The 19,742-nt window shown below is 54.5% G+C and overlaps 2 protein-coding genes across 2 annotated transcripts; both read right to left on the reverse strand.

Moving 5' to 3' along the window:
- Positions 1-2,221: 2,221 nt before the first annotated feature.
- On the reverse strand, positions 2,222-8,984 carry VOLCADRAFT_89063 (uncharacterized protein; the record flags this gene model as incomplete). The annotated part of the gene is made up of 4 exons (XM_002948762.1): positions 2,222-2,298; positions 5,098-5,785; positions 8,066-8,323; positions 8,934-8,984. The coding sequence occupies 4 exons, from the start codon at positions 8,982-8,984 to the stop codon at positions 2,222-2,224; spliced, it is 1,074 nt and encodes a 357-aa protein (XP_002948808.1).
- A 5,845-nt stretch (positions 8,985-14,829) lies between these two features.
- Positions 14,830-17,256, reverse strand: VOLCADRAFT_89064 (uncharacterized protein; the record flags this gene model as incomplete). The annotated part of the gene is made up of 3 exons (XM_002948763.1): positions 14,830-15,902; positions 16,227-16,626; positions 16,804-17,256. The coding sequence occupies 3 exons, from the start codon at positions 17,254-17,256 to the stop codon at positions 14,830-14,832; spliced, it is 1,926 nt and encodes a 641-aa protein (XP_002948809.1).
- Positions 17,257-19,742: the final 2,486 nt, after the last annotated feature.

Genomic DNA, 19,742 nt, shown 5'->3' on the forward strand with positions numbered 1-19,742 from the left:
CGGAACAATGTGCATTATGCGCTGCGCTACCGAAAGCAGGCGCCTTATGGCTTGCACACAACTGCCTCTTCGCCGAACGCTTCATCTTCCCGCGGCAGTTTCACGAGCCCAGTGTTGCAAGCTACGACGATAGCTTCCATTGCTTTCAGTTACTGCAAAGCAGCCACGCAATAGTCCAGCCTGCATGCCGCGTGCGACTATGGCCAGCAAGACAAACTACGCAATGCGCTGGCGCACCTCCAAGAAATTTATATACACTTGTACAGGCGCATTTTGCGAATCCCACGCGCGCATCCGCGCGGTGAATTTCGCTCCTGGCTTTTTTGGACGATGTACGAACGGTTTATTCGCGAAGTACGACGGCTCACATTTCTGCGAGGGGCTGCTTAATCACAGGCCGTCACCCGCCACTGCAAACCACAGCACACTTGGACTCTACCGGTTCATCATGTGTTTGTTCGACGTTCGAGTCGTTAAGCAGCCCCTCGCACAAATGTGTCCGGTCGTACTGTGCCGAATAAACAGACCGTACAAGACGGCCCAAAGACAGTCCCGAATTTTAACGCGCGGATGCGCGCGTGCGATTCGCAAAATGCGCGTGTACAAGTGTATATAAATTTTCTTGGCGAAGAAAGGCCGCGGTGCGTCAGCGCGGTGCGCAGGAGGGCATGCTGGCCACAGTCGCACGCGGCATGCAGCCCGGACAGTGGGGTGCCTGCTTTGCCGTAACTGAAAGCACAGAAAGCAAACAACGTAGCTTGCAAGACTGGGCGCTTGAAACGGCCGCGGGAAGAGGAAGCGTTTGGCGAAGCGGCAGTTTGCGCAAGCAAACGGGCGCGGATTCGGTAGCGCAATGCATACAGCCCCTTGTTCAGCGTAAAGTCAGATTACAAATTTGCGCGAAAAAATATAACATACTCAACTTAAACAACAGAACAGATAAGTCGTTCGGAACCGTGCAAGTAACATGGACGCCGTTGTTGGCATGGAACAGCTTTCGGCGCTAGGCTTCTGGACATTGGGCAGTGCTGTTGTATTTGGGCACGGTCGCACTTAGGGTTTCATTCGCGGTGCATACATGTCCGACCTTAACTCGTGGGTGAACGGCGGCTGCTGCCCATACGGACAACAGCGCTTGGGATGGTCTATTGCGTGAGCGTTCGGGGATAGGGGGGGGCCCGCTGCACTCCTTTCTATGTCGCCCCGTCTCGTCATCGGGGGCAAGTTGGTAGCGTGCAAGTTCACCCATCACGTTGCCTGTTCTGGCATGGCCATCAACGCGCGACAGGGAACTTGAACCTAGGCCTTATTCTTCGTTCCTACATCATAGCATTGACCGACGCGACGTGTCCTGTGCACGCGCTGTTCCTGTGGTGCTGTTCTTGTTCTTCTGGTTGTTGTTCCTGTTGTTCTTGCATACGCCCGCGCGCCGACATGACTGCATGTACATTGCGCCGTGCGCCAAACGCCCTGTAAACAGCTTCGACTAAACAGCTTCGACACTAATCTCACATTCCAATATGCCACTGCACTTTCTTCTCCAGCCTGGCCACATTCTCTTCCTCGCAAACATACTTGGGCACCTTACAATCCAACACCATACGTGCTTTGGAAACGCGGGCAGCTGCTTCACAAGGACCCCCCTATTTGCCTTTTGCGTGTTTGGCTATGTGAGGACCGGTCATACATTCTGCTATGCCGCGTTGACTCACGGGCTTGACCTTCTTACGGCCCCTCATATCTATTCTATGATCGATAATACTAAGTTCTGCACACTACGGAGCAATCTGGCAGCAATGGACACTTTTGGCTGGAGGAATGAAAATGTACGGATCGGCCTCAATTCATTCCGTTTTTCCAAAGGCTAAAATGGCCTTTATTCCTTATAAGGAATATATTACTTAAAAAAAACACTGGGTGCAGGGCGTCATCCCATGCAGCAGATCTATGAGGGGGTTCGTGCTGAGAGGGCAGTCAGTGGGGCCGGGGTCCAGCTATTCCTCCTCATGTGTTCATACATTATTGCTGCGCATTCGCAACTAACAAAATGGTTTTGCGTGTGGAATATGAATTATTGAGACAGACGTCTAAGGGGGTGTGCAGTGATTTACCCTACGCTTGGAGGCGGGTCTGTTGCGACAGACCTTCGTGACAGGCTGATCGACCTTCGGCCCGCCTCCTCTCTGGCCAAGGGCTATGATTTCATGCAATTAAAGGGCTGCTAGATGGAAAGGGAAGTATTGATGTTTTTTTGCATCCAAGGAAAGGGCGTGGAACCTGTGGAACCTGTAGTTGTAGCTGTAGCGGCGGAAAAGGCACAGGGCAGTTACCTTGCACAGGGCATTTGCCGTGGTTATGATCTCTTGTTGCATAACGACACTGCCGTACAACTGCGTTGTTACACTCTCTTGCCATGCTTGAAGATCCTGTCCTATGGCTTGCCTGCCCAGTGGACAGGGGTGGGGCGTTCTCTCATCATGCTCACATCTACCCGTACACCTACCCGTACATCTACCCGTACGCCGCCTTCATTTCTGGCGCTAATGGCTGCCGAACGAAACCACCATCACGCATCAGAGCCCCTGGCTGCTGCAGGACTTCTGTTGGTTTGGCTAGCAGGCTCCCTGGGCAGGTGCGCTTGATAGGTGGTGGCCGTCAGGTCACAAGACGAGAGCTGGGTAAAATTTCGACGTCCAGCAAGACTTAGAACATAGGAGTGAAACCCTGCAACTAGCCAATACCGCGATATAGATTCTGCGGGTCGTCTATCTACGACCAGTATTATACAAGGAAGAGAGCTCCAGAAATGACACATGTGCACGGCATTCCGGACATCGTACGGCTGACCACGAACTATTTTTAGTATATATGCGACGAACTGCGCTCCTGCATATATGCTGTTGCAATTACGTGACCACTTGACCAAACAGGATTGGTTGCGGTGCTCTCCGTTTGTAATCCCCAGCGTTACCCAGTCGGCGTGAAATGGCAATAATGCGTGTGTGTAAGGTCTGTCTCTAAGGTCAAGTGGACGCGTCTTTGGAGGATCACACGCTTCGATGCAATTGCAACCAGACTTCCGATCGATCGCGAACGAACAGCTGGTGAAGCTGTACCACCCTGTAACAACAACAATATAGGCGGCTGGCAGAGGTTAAGGCCTGACTTCTGCTCCCGGCCGACCCGGGGTCAAATCCGCCTGCCGACCTCTCGGATGTTTATGAGGTGGTGAAACGGGAGGTGGGCCCCCATCTTGTGGACGGTGTAGGAAGTGATATTATCAACTCCCGAGCTGACCAGGAACTAAGTTGAGGCGCCGTTGATCCGCTACATTTGGTTGGATGCTGGTTGTGAGTTGTCAAACTCAAAGAGTACACTCTGAAGTCGGATGGGGTGAATGGCTTAGGGTGCCCCTCTAGCAGGTGAGAGCAGGGAATTGCCTCGGGAAGGAGGCCACTGGTGAAGGTTAACCACCCTGTAACAACATCAACAATTACAATAACAACTGTATTATCATTAGAAGCTTGGTAGCTAGATCCCCCTCCGGCCACTATGAGCATCTGCGTCTAGGAAGGTCGGTTAAATTCAGTTAACAGCGAGCCGGGAGCCGAGAGGTAGCCTGATGAAGAACCGAGTGGAAGTGAGTGTCGTACACCTTCCTCCCGTACGAGCTGTCACAAAATGGACCAACAATGGGGTGATAAAGCCGTACGGTTTCCAGTCACGCACCTTGCAAATAAAATAAGAAAAAAATGCTTCGCTTATCCCTATTCCTTCCAACCGCCGTTTTGCAGCATGTACGATATAAGGTATGGGGCGTAAGTATTGGTGTACGGCCACGTCTACACGGAACAGGACACATGTACACATTTATAACACGTTCATTAAACGATACACAAAACAAAAAGAGCGCAGCTATCCCAAACACACGGCCAGCGATGTGCGCCTTGAGTTGCGTGAATAGAATGGGAAGCACCGAGGGTAGCTCCTGCAGCTGTGGCCTTATATGCCTTCAACGGCGGTTACCGACGGTTACTGTTCTCGTCACTCTCGTACGACTGCGTACGCCAAAACTGAATATCTATTACCACACAAAGAAAGGAGTTATGCGGGCGTGACGACCTATAGTGAAATTTCGGTCGGCGCAATCGATGCAATCGGCACTGGGGGGATTGCAAAAATGTTGCAAGTCCCCATTCCGCAGTTGCATTTGCTGCTGCATATGCAGCGTCACACGACCCCAAGCCGCCGGGCAAATGCACGCACATACGTCTTCGCTCTCGCTTCCTCAATATCAGTATGTAATAATTCCAATTATCGCAGACAGGTCCTACAAACATATAATATAAATGTACACGCAAAAACTTCGATGGGTGCATCGGAATTGATGGTCCTTTGAGTTCCCCGGTCAGTAAGGTTTCTATCCAAATCACTTTCGTATCAATTCAGAAAGTGTGGCGACACCATGTTGCTGCCATGCAGCATCACTTTCTGCCAATTCCCTTCAAACCTGCACTTGGTATGCAAAACCCACTTGATCAGTTTCTTGGCCTGGTTGTAAACCGTTGTAACCGTTGCAACTTGCCCAAGACCACAACCTGTTCGTTTCACCACATCCATCTTTCCTTACCTTTCCACCAACCTTCCACACGCCTCCTTCACTCAACCTCCAACACGTCACCCGTTCCTCCTCTGCCTCCGGTCCAAGCAGCCTCCAACTCTAGCAAACCCAGGCAGTCTTATCTGTTAGGGCGCCTCAGGTCAATTACATTTTCCGCCAGCCCCGCTCCTTCAGCTTCGCAGTGGCGGCGACCTTCTCCGCCTGCTTAAAGCCCCGAAGCTGCATGAACTTGCTGCCGACCTTTAGCAAGGTCCGAATGTCCGCCCCCATCCGCAGCAAGCCCTGCAGCCCAGGCGGAATCTCTACGGGCTCCTCATCTGCCTCAACGTTGGCTGCTCGCCCAGCGACCTCCTTTTCGGAGTCGCTGCCATAGCCGCTACTGCTGCTGCCGCTGGTACTACTGCCATCATCGCCGCCGCCGCCACAGCCGCCACAGCAGCCAGTGCCGCCAGTGCCTTCCGTCCGCATGTTCGTACCGAAACGGTCAAGAGACGCAGCCGCCATGAACGCGGTCGCGGCACCAGCATCACCGAAACGGCGGGACGCCCTGACTGCTGTCATTGAGCGCCCTAAGGTCCGCTGCTGCTGCTGCTGCGGCGGCGGCGGTGGCGGCGGCGGCGGTGGCGGCGGCGGCGGCGGCGGTTGTTGTTGTTGTTGTTGCTGTCCCTGTTGCTCTTGCTGTTGCACGGGCTGCTCCGAGACCGCTGCGGCGGTGTCCTCGGGCTCGTTAGCCCGCGAAACGAATCGACTGTCTGTAGTGGAACGTAGCAGCTTGCGGACCCCTAACAGCCTTGCTGTCGTCGCGGCCACCAGCACGTGTTCCTTCCGCGAGCTCGACGTCCATCCCTGCAGTGCGGAGCCTGATTTGGCAAGATTTCGGAAGCCGCTGCCGCCGCCGCCATGCTCTGGCCCGTGCAGGCCGGCCGAAAGGTCCCCAGCGCCCGATGGCCCCTCGCCAGGCTTCGCCGCCCCCACTGCTGCCCCTGCCCCTGCTGCCGCCGCTTCCGCCTCCGCAGCCTCAGCAGTCTTTGCAGCTCCGCCAGCCATCCCTGGTACGGCATCCGGCGATGGTGAAGCGGAGGAAGAATTTGCTTGTCTGGGGGATGCGATGGAGCAGTGATTGGCCTTTTCATCTTCATCGCCTTCATCTCCCTTCCCGGCTCGCTGTGAGAGTGTGAAACGGAGTTTGCGAGAGCTGAGCGCACTTGACAGCGGCGGTGTCGCCGGCGGTGGTGTCGCCGGTTGTCCATCGCCTCCAGGGCCGGATGAAAACATGCCTTCGGGGGACTGTGGTGGTGTGTCGTCCTTACCATCCCCGCCGCTGCCGCTGCCGCTGCCGCTGCCGCCGCTCACACTTGTGGTTAAATTAGGAGAGCGAAGTGCCCGCAGCAGCCAGTCGGCTCGTTCAGTCGGGACTGCCGCCGCCGCTGCCGTCACCGCTGCCGCCGCCGAAGCTGCTGAAATCAGAAGCCCTCTGTTGCCGCTGATGCGTCGCTCCAGTATGCTCCAGCGTTTAGATGCTGCCCGCGATAACTGTTTCGGTGACGTCACTGATGATGTGGAGTGTTCGGCACTAAGCTGCTGCTGCTGCTGATGATGTTGCTGGTGCAGTTGCTGGTGCTGCTCATGTCGATGCCCGGGTTGTTCGTTGGGAGGCAAAGGAAAGTACCTACGGGCAGCTTCATGTATGACGGCCATATCCGCCGCCGTCATTATTCGCGACATGTGTGGCTCCCGATTGAACTGCACCTGGCCGCCGGTGCTGTCGTCGCCATGACCGCCACCAACGTCGTCGCCGCTGGCGTCGCAAGGGGTACTGATGCCACCGACGCCGCCGTCGCTGCCGCTGCCGCCGTCGCCGTCGCCGTCGCCGCCGCTGCCGCTGCCGCTGCCGCCGACGCCGACGCCGCTGGGGGAATTTGATTCCTCTACATTGCAAGACACCCCTCCGTCGCTGATAGATCGCCCACTGGCCCCGCCGACGCTGCGGCGGTTGGTGCTTACGTGGCGGAGGACGCCGGAGGGGCTGATGCTTAGGCACTCAACTTCCGGAGACCAGTCGCATCCCCTGGCAGAGGCTAAGGACCGCGGTGTTACCAGTGGAAGCTGTTGCTGCTGCTGCGGCGGCGGCGGTAGCGGCTCTGTCGGCGGCAGCAACAATGGTGCCGGCGGCGGCGGCGGCGACAAGGGCTGTGGCGGATGGTTGCTGTTGATAGCCATGATGTTGTTTCTTTTTTGCTTCGAAGGGTCCTCAACGAACTGCACGCGACCAGACATTGGCGCGGATTGACACAGCTGTAGCTGGGGTACTCCTCCTACGGCCGTCCGGCGGCCGCCGCTGCCATTGCCGCCGCTACTGGCGCCGCCACCGCCGCTGCCACGCAGATAGTCCGACAAGGACATGCCGTACAATGGCGAAGCGCACGAGGAGTCTTTCTGACTGGACACTGGGCTGCTTGCATAGCCCTTGAGTTGCGGTTGTGGCGGTTGGTTGGGTGTCGTCGGCCGTAGAATCAACGGTTGGGACGACTGAGGTGACGATCGTGTGCATATTAGTGGCTTCGATTGCGGCGGTGATGGTTGTGACGGCGTTGAATTCCGAGGGAAGAGCCGGTCGGCAGGTGTAACTTGGCGAGAAAGGCCGCCCCAAAACGAGCCGCCACTGCTTGGCGGCGGCGTCGGCAGCTGTAGCTGCTGCTGAAGCTGTTGCTGGAGAGTCATGACAGAGGCGAGCTCTGGCGGGGGCATTGGTACTGACGACCGATGCCGTATCGGGCTGTCGCTGCCGCTGCCGTCGCTGCCGCCGCTGCTACTGCCGCCACCGCCACCGCCGGTACTGCTCCCGACGCCGACGCCGTCGGCTGCAGGATACGTCTCCCCGTTTAAGAAAGCCGCCCTGGCGGCGGCCGCCTCTCTGTAGCCATAAGGCCCGGTTATGCGGCGGCGTCGAGGCGGCCGTGGCCAGGCGGCTCCCAGGTCCCGGCTGGTGCTATCCGCCCCAGGCAAAGAGGTCCTGGTACCCAAGCATGTCCATTGGTCGGCCGCTTCCCCGCCGCCGCCGCCGCCACCGCCGCCGCCGCCGCTGGTTCGCGCTGTCGCGGCCAGCATGGAGGCCAGCTTGGGCCCTGCTTCCCGAAATGCGACACTTGGCCTTGAGGGAAAAGGTACGGGGACGTGGGGGGCGGACGTAATTGGAGTGCCAGGGAGAAGGCGGCCGGCACGGCTGCCGCTGCCGCTGCCACTACCACTGCCATTGCCGCTGCCGGTGATGCTGCCGGTGCTGGTGCCGCTCCCAATCCCATTCCCACTGCCATTGCCGCTGCCGGTGGTGCTGCCGGTGATACTGCCGTGCAGGTCGGCATTATTGCTGCCGGCGACACCGTTTCGACGGGCCGTGTTTTGGCCCGGAATGGGAGTCCGAAGCAGTGTCCTCGTTACCGCCACCGGCTCTTCGATCTCCGGTAGCGGCCGGCTTCGAAGGCCCGCGGAAGCTTGCATTTGTTGTAGCTCTCGGGCGGTGGGTGCGTACTCGCTATCTCCGTACATCAGGCGGCACATGCCAACGCCCGCACAGCCTCCGATGGGCTTCGAGTTGCCCAAGGAGACGAAGGAGACCAGCTTAGCGTGCTTGTTTAGCGCATTGCGGAATACCTCGTGAGGAACACGTCCATGGTGCTTGCGGCGAGCCCGAGGGGAGGCTTCCTGTGGCCATGAATTTGAGGGCCGGCGAAGCGGTCGTAACTCTAGTCGTGTAGACAGAAGACGAGGCGACCAAAAGGATTGGCGAAGCATGAGGAATCTAGTAGAAAATATCTTGGTAGATTTGCATGTGAAATGCGCAATAACTGAGGGTCCAGGTGGAGGTGTGCCTGGCGTCACGGCATGCGGCCATAGCAACTTCGACTGAGTTTTCAACACGCCCTGGCTGGCATTTCAGATTTTAAGCAGAATCATCATATATGCCTAATAATTTTCATTTTTGCTGCTGCATTTGCAGCGCAAGGGATGAAATGCCAAAGGCCATATGCCGTTCGTTTCAGCTCCAGCGCGTCACAAATAAAGGTATCCTAAGCCCAAAGCTTTAGGATTTTATAGCTGCAACCGAGTCAACGAAATTTTCCCTATGCGCAGCTTCCGACCCTTAGATAGCTCTGCAAAACCATCCCAGCTAGAACCGCGAGCGAGTTCGACTAAGTAGATTCGAAGCGGCTCAACATGCAGAAATTAAAGATGGCATGAAATTATATAACATAGCTTAAACCAAAACTAATTGGCAGCTAGTTCTATTCCCTTGAGTCTCCCAATTACGTACCTTCAGTTCGGTGTCATTCTGCTGCATCAACTGAAGGAATGGATTTGTCATGTTGAATTCCACAGGTATTGCTCTCCGCTGCAGAGCCGCAGCTAGGCCTGCTGGAAAAATAACGTGGCACGTATGCGAACTAGGAGGCCGTAGCCGTGGCAGGTTAAGTAATTCATTTCTTACACAGTGCTCCTATTGAACCTGAGGCGACTTTTCCTCTATACACTCCCTCAAGTACCGTAATGGGCTGCAGTACGGCCGACCAAACCAGGAGGCGCCGGGACACGGCATGCGTCAATAATCGTGCTAACGCCGACCTAGGGCCCTTTTACAGACAGGTCATCAAAAACTGCTGGGACCTATTTCCTTGCTGGCGTAAGGTTGCACCGGTATGGCTGTGGCCGTGGACACCCACTATCGGCTGAGCATGGCAAGGCGGAGCACCAGCTTCTGCCGTCCATCAATCCGCAGCTCGATAATCCGCACTACTACACCAAGGGTTGTGTTACACAACTTGTGTAGTGCGACTACGGAGCGCACATCACCATTGATCCTGCAGCGCGAGTAGGATTCGACCGAATGTTGCGCCTCCATCTCCATCTTTCTAAGCAAAAACGAAATTCATCAAGGCACGAAGTGAGAGCCGCCACATCTTCCTTCCAGGCTCCTATCATTCTCATCGCTATGCCACATCTATTCACGAACCAAGGCGCCATTTGCAAGTGTCTCACGCAAAACCAGTTCCCTGCAGATAACACACTATTACCCTCTTGCTTAAGGAGTTCAAGCAGGAATCCCTTATCTAGTCCTGGGCCAAAATGTGTCTCTGACAGGTTTTGAAATCGGCTCGCTCAGGGCAGGGCCACGCCTAGGCGACGTCTAGGGGACAGCAGAGTGGGCGGGAGAGCTGGACCAGCAAAGGATGCGCCGATCCCTCGATGCACTTCGATGTAGCTGGGATCATGTCGCCATAGCATGCTGCCCCAGAAGGTTCCCGAAAGGGGTTACGTCAATCCCGGAGTGACGATGTGCCGTTACAAACAAAGGATGGGTCTGGAAGTGTGTCATAAGCATTTAAGTACCTACATCCCGCGTGATGCACATGCATGTTAACAATTTGCGTTTTCGGTCGCTTCGCTCGCTGTCAAAAAACCGCCCCGGCTATAACCCGGATAGTAATCATATCCCCGGGGACAGGAAAGTCTAAAGCATTCATCGCAGCCTGCAGGGCTGCTGTTGAAGACGAACTGCACGTCTTGCTGAGTGTACGGCTTGCACGGGCATATGTACGTGTTCACTACGGCATAGCGCCCCCTGGGGTTAGGTACAGGATCTAACGTGACGAAGGCAATGGAGCATAACATACCCTCTGGCTGCATCCCGGACTCCTGGGCAGTGCGTACCTAGCTCCTACCTAGCAATCCTGGGTACCGGTCCCAATTTCGGTTCCCATTACGGGATACCCTCCCTTCAGCATTTCATATTGTGCACAGCTATCAGTAGCCACTTAGTAGACTGTCGCCGCCAACATATCGTGATCTCGTTTCGACCCTTGCAGCCTGAGTTTAGATGATGCATATTCAGGTAGGCTCACTGATGAGGCTCTCCAATGGTAGCTTTGGCCAGGGGGTCTACTAAAATAAGGGTCACCCAAGACAAACGAAGCCCGACAACGGTTACTTACAGCGCATTCCTTGTCTTCCCCTAAAGGGGATAAGAACCAAAGGTTACCCAAAGGTTATCGTCCCCTTCGGTTATCCCCATCGGTAACCTTTGGGCTCATCCCCTTTAGTTCTTCCCCTTTGGTTCCCCTAAAGAAGACGAACTAAAGGGGAAGAACCGAAGAGGATGGGTTCCCCTTCTTGTTCTTCTTCTTCCCCTAAAGGGGAATTAAAGGGGAACCCCTACGTCTTCCCCTTCGTCTCCCCGAGGGGGAACACCCCTTTGGTTCATCCCCTTTAGTTCCCCAAAGGGAAAGAACTAAAGGGGTGTTCCCCTTTGGGGAGACGAAGGGGACGAGCACTAAAGTGTTCTTCTTCCCCTAAAGGGGAACTAAAGGGGAACCCCTTTAGTTCCCCTTTAGGGGATGAAGAAGGGTAAGACGAAGGGGGGTTCCCCTTTGGGTATGAACCGAAAGGTTTCATCCCCTTTAGTTCCCCTTTAGGGCAACCCGTTTTTACTTAGATCGAGCCAGGTGTCTTTAAGAAATGTAATACAGCGCGTAAGCATGTTTATTACGTCACAATTTCATTTACACATACGAGGTCGGTTGAGTCTTTGCAATTCAGTTACGCAACCGAGGAAATATACATGCGCACATACACACACACGATATACACACATATATGTATCAGCATTAATGAAGCTCTCCGTCGGGCTCCATTGTAGCGCATGATAGGATTTATCCACAATCACCGAGCTGCTGTTTGTTTGTCATCGCTTGGCGACAGCACATGAAGAAAACGACGACGAACCAGAACCTTACATACAACGGCCTAACGCCAACAATATTTGTTACATAAGGCGCTAAGGAGAGCAGTACAGCGCACGCTTAACTACATGCAGTACAACGGCACATATACACACACACCAATAAAAAAACGCGCTGCAAAAACGAACCCTCGGATTCAATAGCAAATGTAAACCGCGACGAACAATCGGCCCCTAAGGCGTCCTATGCAACGCCCCCACGCGGTAACGCCAGAAGTCATAGCCCTAATTCCGCACAAACGGGATTTGCAAGAGACACTGACTCAGAACTTTCCAAAATGATGATCTCGCTAATGTCCTCTGCAGGGTGCAACTGGCAGGCAAACTAAACAAGACGACTCTCCTCATGTGCCGTACGTATCCATTTTTACGATGTACGATGTCCGTACAATATCCCAAACGGCCAACCAAGATTTCTAGGACGCCGGCATTCCAAAGGGAAAAGCAAATGGGTTCACAGCATGGGAGGCCCTGGTGGTTACTGCTGCCAGGTGCGACTGTGGCGCGCGCAATTTGAGGTTTCCTGCAATTGATGCACCGACGCACGAAACGTGAAGCGAAATGAGCTCTCGGTATGTTCGCCGACCCCGTTCCGCTTTGTTGCATCCTCATCAGTATCCAACCCGACCCGACCCAACCGGGAGAACCACCAACACCTGAAATAATTAAGAGGTAACTCGCCGTCTCATCACCCCTAGAGCAAGCACGGTGAAGAGTTGTCTGTGTGTATATCTGTCGGCGGATGGCGCAATGAGCAAACGAAGACCCTGGCCCATCGAGGGTCAACGAAAACCTAATGTGATGTCCCAATAAGCTCACCATCAACCGTCCTGCAAAAATTCCTAAAACGGCCGGAAGCCGTACATTTACAGCCGGATGCGAAATATACTGAATGTGCGCAGATACCTTCACGCGCATCTACCGTCAAGCAGCTAGTATGTTTAGTTTAGTATGGTAGATGTGCGCATACAGACATGCCCCAGAATGTCCACGGGGGTGAGCAGCACCCCCCGCGCATTTGCCGGCTGCTGTGCGTACGTATGTACATACATCTATACATGCACGTCCAAAAGCGTGTAAGTACACACACAAACACACAGTGCTTAGGAGGGGGCAGGGGCCCCTCGCGCCCCTCTCCCGTCCGCGGGAGAGAGCTTAATCGGTCTCTCCGTTGGGGCTGGGCAGCAGCCCCTGGCCAGTGTCAGGCCCGATCAGACACTTGTAACCTTCACACAGCCACACACACACAGCCACACGCACACGACGCACACGCACATACACACAACACACACACACACACACACATACACACACACATACACACGAACAAAGCACGAATTAGGAACAGGGCCCCCTGCGTTCCAGTGCGGTAGGATATGTATTGTGTACGGCAGATGCCTAACAAACACGTCAGGTCAATGTAGACATTAGGGACAGCAGTTGACCCATGGTCCGTCTTGCTTTTGCGCCATTCGATCATTCGTGTTGAGTAGGAAACAGCCTAATGCGTTGTTGTGCTAGGGGCCCCTGCTTCGTAAACAATCCAGCATGGTCGGAGTCCGCGTCAGGGTTTGGGTCGGTAGTGGCGGAACGGGACATGAAATAAACGTATGAAGTTAGGTACGCCGTACGCCGTACGGGGCGCTATCGTAGCTGAAGTCCCCCCTTTCCCAACTCACACCGCATTTTATTGCATTGTTAAAGGGCAACATACCGTAGGTTACCCACCCTTCAATTACGTCACATGTTCACATTATCCTTCCATTCATCATTATATGCCCCCCAAGGAAGGCCGTTTTTGAGTGGGTGCTGCCTGGGAAACGACAAACAACCCGCGTGAGTACGAGATGACTACCGATTCCGCAATTACCATCCGGCGGTAAACGGTCGGCAAAAGAAATAAGGAGGAAAGAAAGGAATATCAGATTACATACATCGCGTATACAAGAACACGAAGAAGCACCCAAATTCCATTCAGGGAAGAGCGTACCAAGCACATGTACTCAGCAGCATATGCCGCAGCTGACAAGCCCACGAAGCAAACCGAATTCCCTCGGGGCTGGTTGCAATCAATTCACACAGACGTCAAATTTGGCAGCAGTTAATTCGTTTGCCAAGTTGCCAAGAATAACAGCAGCCCATATGTCTCCAGGTCTATCTAAGCAGTGTGCGCATCCCATCGCGCACGTTACACAACCAGCAAATTGCGTGGCGTGGAATAAACAAGCGGCAAAAGAAAGGGTCACGTGCGACAATTCATTGACTTAATTCCAAATTAGCAACTCAGTTGCATGCATCAATTTCGCACTTCCGGTCTGCGTAAACGGTTAGTTTATATGCAACGAGCGAGACAATGGGATGAGCCTTAAGCACCCATTGTTGCCGGTTTTCAGTCGCTGTCCTATACAAGGATCGCAGCCTCTTCCAGGATTGCGGTTGGACGCGAAATCTAACCCAGATACTACACCACAGTGTTGCCCCAAAGCTATTTTTCTATTTTCACTTCAACTTGCTCGATCGTCACCAAGTCAGTATTGGAGGGCTTAACCACTCCTTCACAAATTAACGAAGAAAGGAAACAACTGGGAAATGGAGGCCTAATGAACTAAGAAAAAGACGTCACGGACCCTTCAAAACGCCTGTTGTATGTGTGCGTGTGTGGTGCGTGCGTGGTGCGTGCGTGCGAGCATTTTGCAATGGCCCGAATGGCCCTGAACGACCACTGCAAAGCCCTATCGCCCCTATATAGCACCTCTCTTGCATGGATGGCGCTCTCCGTCGGTCACCCCGTTCGCTGTCGTACCAGCTCCGTACATAATGAGATTTTATCAAGGCACAGACAGCATGATGCTCTTCTCGTTTGTGTATAGCCCAGAACAGGGCCGTATTTCATTCACAACAACACGTCCCCTCAACAAGAGATGCGCCAGGATGCGCAAGTCATCATCACGTTGGCATAACTGTCATGTCTTTAAACGGATTTCCTTGCTCGCGCAGATTTCATGACATGCGTGTCGTACACAGGTACGTCCTCTGCATCATCGTTCATCGTTCATGCAAACTCCTACTCACCTCCACACCTAGCGACAACAAACAATTTGCACTTGACACAGCACAGCACAGCACAGCACAAGCCCCTGGCCGAGCTCCCGCACTCAGTCACAGCACTCCATAAGAAAGAAAGGGTCACCAAGGTAAACGCTGTGAGCCAATTTTTATGCATGGCTCGGCCACGGCAACAGCAAGCGTGATGTGTCCCCCCAACAAACACACATCGCCACCTCCTGGTTACTGATGCTGCATAAGTAGGGTCATGTACGGCTTCTGTATGACCAGATCATACGTTTGCTAAAAAAGACGGATCATTTTCGTTCTCTCGCTCTTGCTTACACCTCCAACGAGGCAGCTAAGTGAGCTACCGGACTAATAGCTGGCTGCTGGTCTTAGGACGCGGACTCCAGGGAACACCGGCAAAGCTTCGCTGCTGCCCAGCCGTAGGGGAAGAAGCCGCCTCAGGCAGCAGCAGGCGTGGCAGCCTCAACGGCGGCTTCAGGTGCTGCTGCCGCTCTTCCGCCGCTGCGTCGCCGTCGTAGGGCCCAGGGCCAGCCGCCAATTCCGCACCACGCACCCAATCAGTCTTGCGGCCACCGCAGCTGCTGCCGTCCTCGCCACCGCTCGTACCGCCGCAGGCGAAGTCGTTTTCCAGTGTCGTACACGTTACACGAATCCGTGCGAATGCACTCGAGGGGATAGCGGCTGCTCGGGGCGAGTCTGAGAAGCCCAGCGCTGTGGGATCCGGAGACCGCGTCAACGGCCTAAGACGTCGCGGTGGCGAAGGTGTCGGAATGCATGTGACCTGTTGTTGTTGTTGTTGTTGTTGTTGTTGTTGTTGTTGTTGTTGTTGTTGTTGTTGTTGTTGCTGTCGTTCTTGTCGCGGCTGCGGTATGGATGGCTTCTGTTCCTGAGGGGAGTTTAGATCGGCCCCGTTTAGAAACCGGACGCCGCTCCTCCGGCCGCTGTCGGTGCAGGACAAAATCTGCTGGCTGCTCCAGCCCCTCAGGGCTGCCGCTCGCGGCGTCATCGGCGCCGCTAACACCGCCGCCTCCGCCGCCGCCGTAAGCACGCACATGTCCTTAGTAGACGTGTGAGACATGTAGCCCTCATTGCTAGCTCTATCAGTACTTCGACTGCTGCATCTGGCGTCGTCTCCCACGTGACCCGAGGACGCGCGCGAGGTGCCCTCATCAGTTGCGCAGCAGCTCGGAGAGGGAGAAGATGTAGCACCGAAATTCAAACTCGTTGAGTCCGCGTCGGAAGCCGCACGGCCCAGGGCGCCAGGGACGAGCTGCGGTCTGCGGCCGTCGCTACCGCCCGCGGTCGAGTACGGCGTCGGCAGCCTGTGGCTTTCCCGGAAGCTCCGGAACAGATGGAATCGGGCTGACGGCTGCTTCGCCGTCGGCCCAGGTACGGCAGGGCTGCTGCCTGCTGCTGGTGGTATCGGGCCAGGAATGCAGGCCGGTGCTGACGTGAGTAGTACACTGGGGTAGGAGGATGTGGGATTGCAGATATCCGCGTCGGCGTGGGTGCTTCCGTACAGCATGGGAAACGCGCCTTCGCGGCTTAAGGACCGCCCTTCCGCGACAACTGGTCCGGAGGCTGTTGATCGCAGCAGTAGCCGTCTCTCCTCAGCCACGAAACACAACGACGCGTCATCGTGACTGTCGTCATCACTATCGTCGTCACTGCCCTTGTCGCTGGCGCTCAGGTCGCCACCACCATCTTCGTCGCCGTCGTCTTTAACGATCCAGCAACAGGCCCTCCGCCGCTCGTCCTGCCGCCTGCCGGGACGAGCGTTGCCATGTTCACTACGTCGATGGCTGGTCTTAGCGACGCTCGCGCGCGTCATGGCACTGGTGGTGCGGTCTGCCCGGACTGCCGCCGCCGCCGCCGCCGCCTCCTCGACTGTCCCTTCGGGGGACTGGGTGATGATGCGTATGGTGCCGTCGTCATCGTTGTCTTGGCCAGAGGCTTCAGAACCGCCTGATGCCGCCGCCGCTGTTGCGAGCGGAACACTGCCCTCACAGACGACCCGTGGATGGGGGGGAAACAAGGTTTGGAAGGATGCCGGGCGCGCCGTGACATCCGTATTGCCGTACGCACGGAAAAATGGGCTGATGGGATCCTGGTACACTTTTGAATGTGATTGCGGATGCTGTGGGGGCGGGAACGGCGTCGTGATGGTGGCGGCTGATGCTGATGCTGATGGTGGTGGTGGTGACTTCGTCCTTCCCTGCAAGGTAGTAGCACCGGGGATATGCTGCGGCTGCTGCTGGGACCGTTGTTCTTGCTTTTGTTGTCGTTGTTGCTGCTGCAGCTGCGAGTTCTCTACCTCGCCTGATTCCTCGCTCCGAAACTGGCGACTGTGTCGATTGAGCGTCCAGCCTTGGCTGCGAGACCGCAAAAACCGGTTCCGGCGCGGCACGTGGAGCAACAGCATATCCGCATCATTCGACTCCTCTTCAAAGGGCTGCAGATGCAGGTTATCGGCGGCGATGGTGGGCTGAACGGTCTTGGGGAGCGGCGCTGTCACGACATTGCAATGGTCATCGTCGTCGCTGTCCTCGTCGAGTAATAGTGCCCTTCCTGAAGTGCCGACGGCTCTTTGGCTGACGCAATGGCGTAGGAGGCCGCTGATGTTTCCGACTGGTTCAAACCTTGCGAAACTATCATAGTCGTCTTGCGGGTCGCCTTCGCCTTCCCATGGGGCACAACGCCATCGGCCTGTAGCGCCCTGCCAGAAGACAGGGTGAACACAACGATATACGATGTTAGAGGTTATCATAATTCATGCTTATAGAACCTACACACGCCAGTTTGGCATTTTTCCGTAGCTAGAGGAGACCGACTGGCATGACAGGTGGAACGCAGTTGCCAGCTTGCGGCAACAAGACGGAACGAATTGTGGTAAACTTAATACGAAATATACATTAAGCATATCAAAGCAATTGATGGGGCGTAGCGTGTTTCCTGGAGGCTGCGCCGTCTCAACAAACGCAGTGCGACGCTACGGAAGGTCAGAGCGCTAGTGTCATGCATGCTGCAGGAACCTATGTTCAACTGCTAAATCAAGCTATTGAATACAAGGCGATAACGGGGCTGAAATCATGTCTATTCCCGCTGCGATAGCGAACCGACTGGACGTTGGTTGCCTCTTCTTTACAAATATGATCGGGGGATTTACACCATGCTATTGATGGCATCTAATATCAATTGTGCTTATCGCAAGAGATTTGCATTACCAAAGGCAAGGTTGCCAAACTTTGCGAGACAACGAATCACACCTGGAACTCGCCACTCGCAGGCCAGGGTGAGAACATTAAGAATTTTAGGCGATTAGTACAATTAAACTCTATCGTTGGTGGAGAGCGCACCGTAGCTAACGGAAACACGTTTAGCGCATGAAATTGTCCTGTCTAATGCGCATTCTGGGTTCAGCAGATTAATGTCAAGTTAACGTAAATCCTCAAGCCACAAGCTTACAGTTGCCTGTATGAAGTGCAATATCGGCTGCACGACTACGACAGTATGCAGTACTATGTCATACGGACAAACAATTCTGTCTTACCTTGTGTAACAATACGTTGTATATTACCAATTTATTCTGCGTTCAAATCCTTTTAAAATCCCACTGCATCCAGCTCCCTGTCACGAGCCATATTCAGAACGTACATTAGCGCAGTTGCTTTCATTTCATGCAAGTTAACGTCCCTTGTGCATACAGCATATGTTTTATGATTTTTATCAATCACTCGTTTCGATGGTGCTTCCAGCATTCTGTGACCCGATGTAACATTTCGTACGTTGTTGGTTTAGCAGCAAATGGAACGTGAGACGTCAACCGCCTGACAATACACTTCTAAATTACTCAATTTCACACTAAATAACAACAGCCTCACGTATTGCAAGACGCACGCGCAATCCTTAAAAGCTGTCAATGCCGGCTGGCCGCTTGTCACATTTGCGCTTGCAGCTTACTTGCCATGCGCATACAAAATTCTGAGGCAGAAGCTAGAGTTTCTCAGATCATACGAATCCAATTTCATCTAGCGACCGTATGATACCCCAGCCGATACCCCAGCCCGCCTTTGGCCGTATGGGTTTTATATGGTTTTACGAATCCGCTGGCAAGGGTATGTCGCCCGCCTAAGGATTGCATTCATCGCACCTCCCAAAGAAAGCCGCACGCGTAAAAGGCAATTCAACTCGGACTCATCGGCTTGAAGACGGCCAGCAGATTCATCATCGCCATCACCTCCTAGTCTTCGTCTCGAATTGACCCCTCGAGCCATGGACACAGGAAACCACCCACCCTCCCCCGCCGCTGAGGAAGAGCCAACCCCACGGAAGAGCCATCCCGGGTGCTCCCCCGCCTCCCGGGCACGATGTCCTCTAAAGGTCCTCCTTCGTCGTCCTTCCTGACTCATCCCGCCAATAATTCATTCGAAAATTGATATGTGACGTGATGTGACGTGATGTGTGACGGCCACATAGTCCTGAAAATTTTACAGTTGTTACAGCTCTTACAGCTCTTTGAAGTCTCAAAAAAATTATGTTTTTTTATGATAACAAAGGAGAGCCAGGACAAGGTGCCTTTAGACAGGGCGGTGCTCTTCACCACACGGGCCCCCGTGTATTCGTTCCGCTCAGGATCCGCCTGCCGCCTCCCACAGTGCTCAAAAAGGGAGAGCTAAGAATGTGCTGCGAAACGTCCGCCCGCCGTAACGGCGGTGACCAGCCGTTCATCATCCATCATCCATACAGAAAGAAGAACGCGCACAATACGCAACATGCTGCTGAACAGCACCAACATAGAAGTACAAGAAGCTCAATGCTGGACATACCCCCGGAGGGGCAGAAGGGGAGACGGGGGAAGAGGGGAGAGAGCTGCCCTGCCAAGTCACCCCCCTTCATACCGAACTGGGGAACGCTGCGCAGCGCCACCACCGTGATGTGTGTGTGTGACGTGTGTGTGTGCATGGGTGTGTGTGTGTGTGTGTGTATCTCTCTCAGCCTACCAGTGCCGCACCGCAGTACCACCCATGCTGTGTCACGGCTTCAAGAATTCTCTGTAGTACGTACACTGATAAACATACATACATACATACGTCAAGTGTTGTACGACAATGTCTCCCTTCCGTACACTCCCCCGGATAGTACGAGATGCGCCCGCGAACACCACTGGATTGAGCTAATTGAGCTGCCTCTGCACATCCCGCCAGAACTAGAACCACCTATCCCTCCACAATTGACAAGATTACGACTCCTACG

The sequence above is a fragment of the Volvox carteri genome (assembly GCF_000143455.1).
Source record: "Volvox carteri f. nagariensis unplaced genomic scaffold VOLCAscaffold_11, whole genome shotgun sequence".
In the NCBI taxonomy this organism is placed as follows: domain Eukaryota; kingdom Viridiplantae; phylum Chlorophyta; class Chlorophyceae; order Chlamydomonadales; family Volvocaceae; genus Volvox; species Volvox carteri.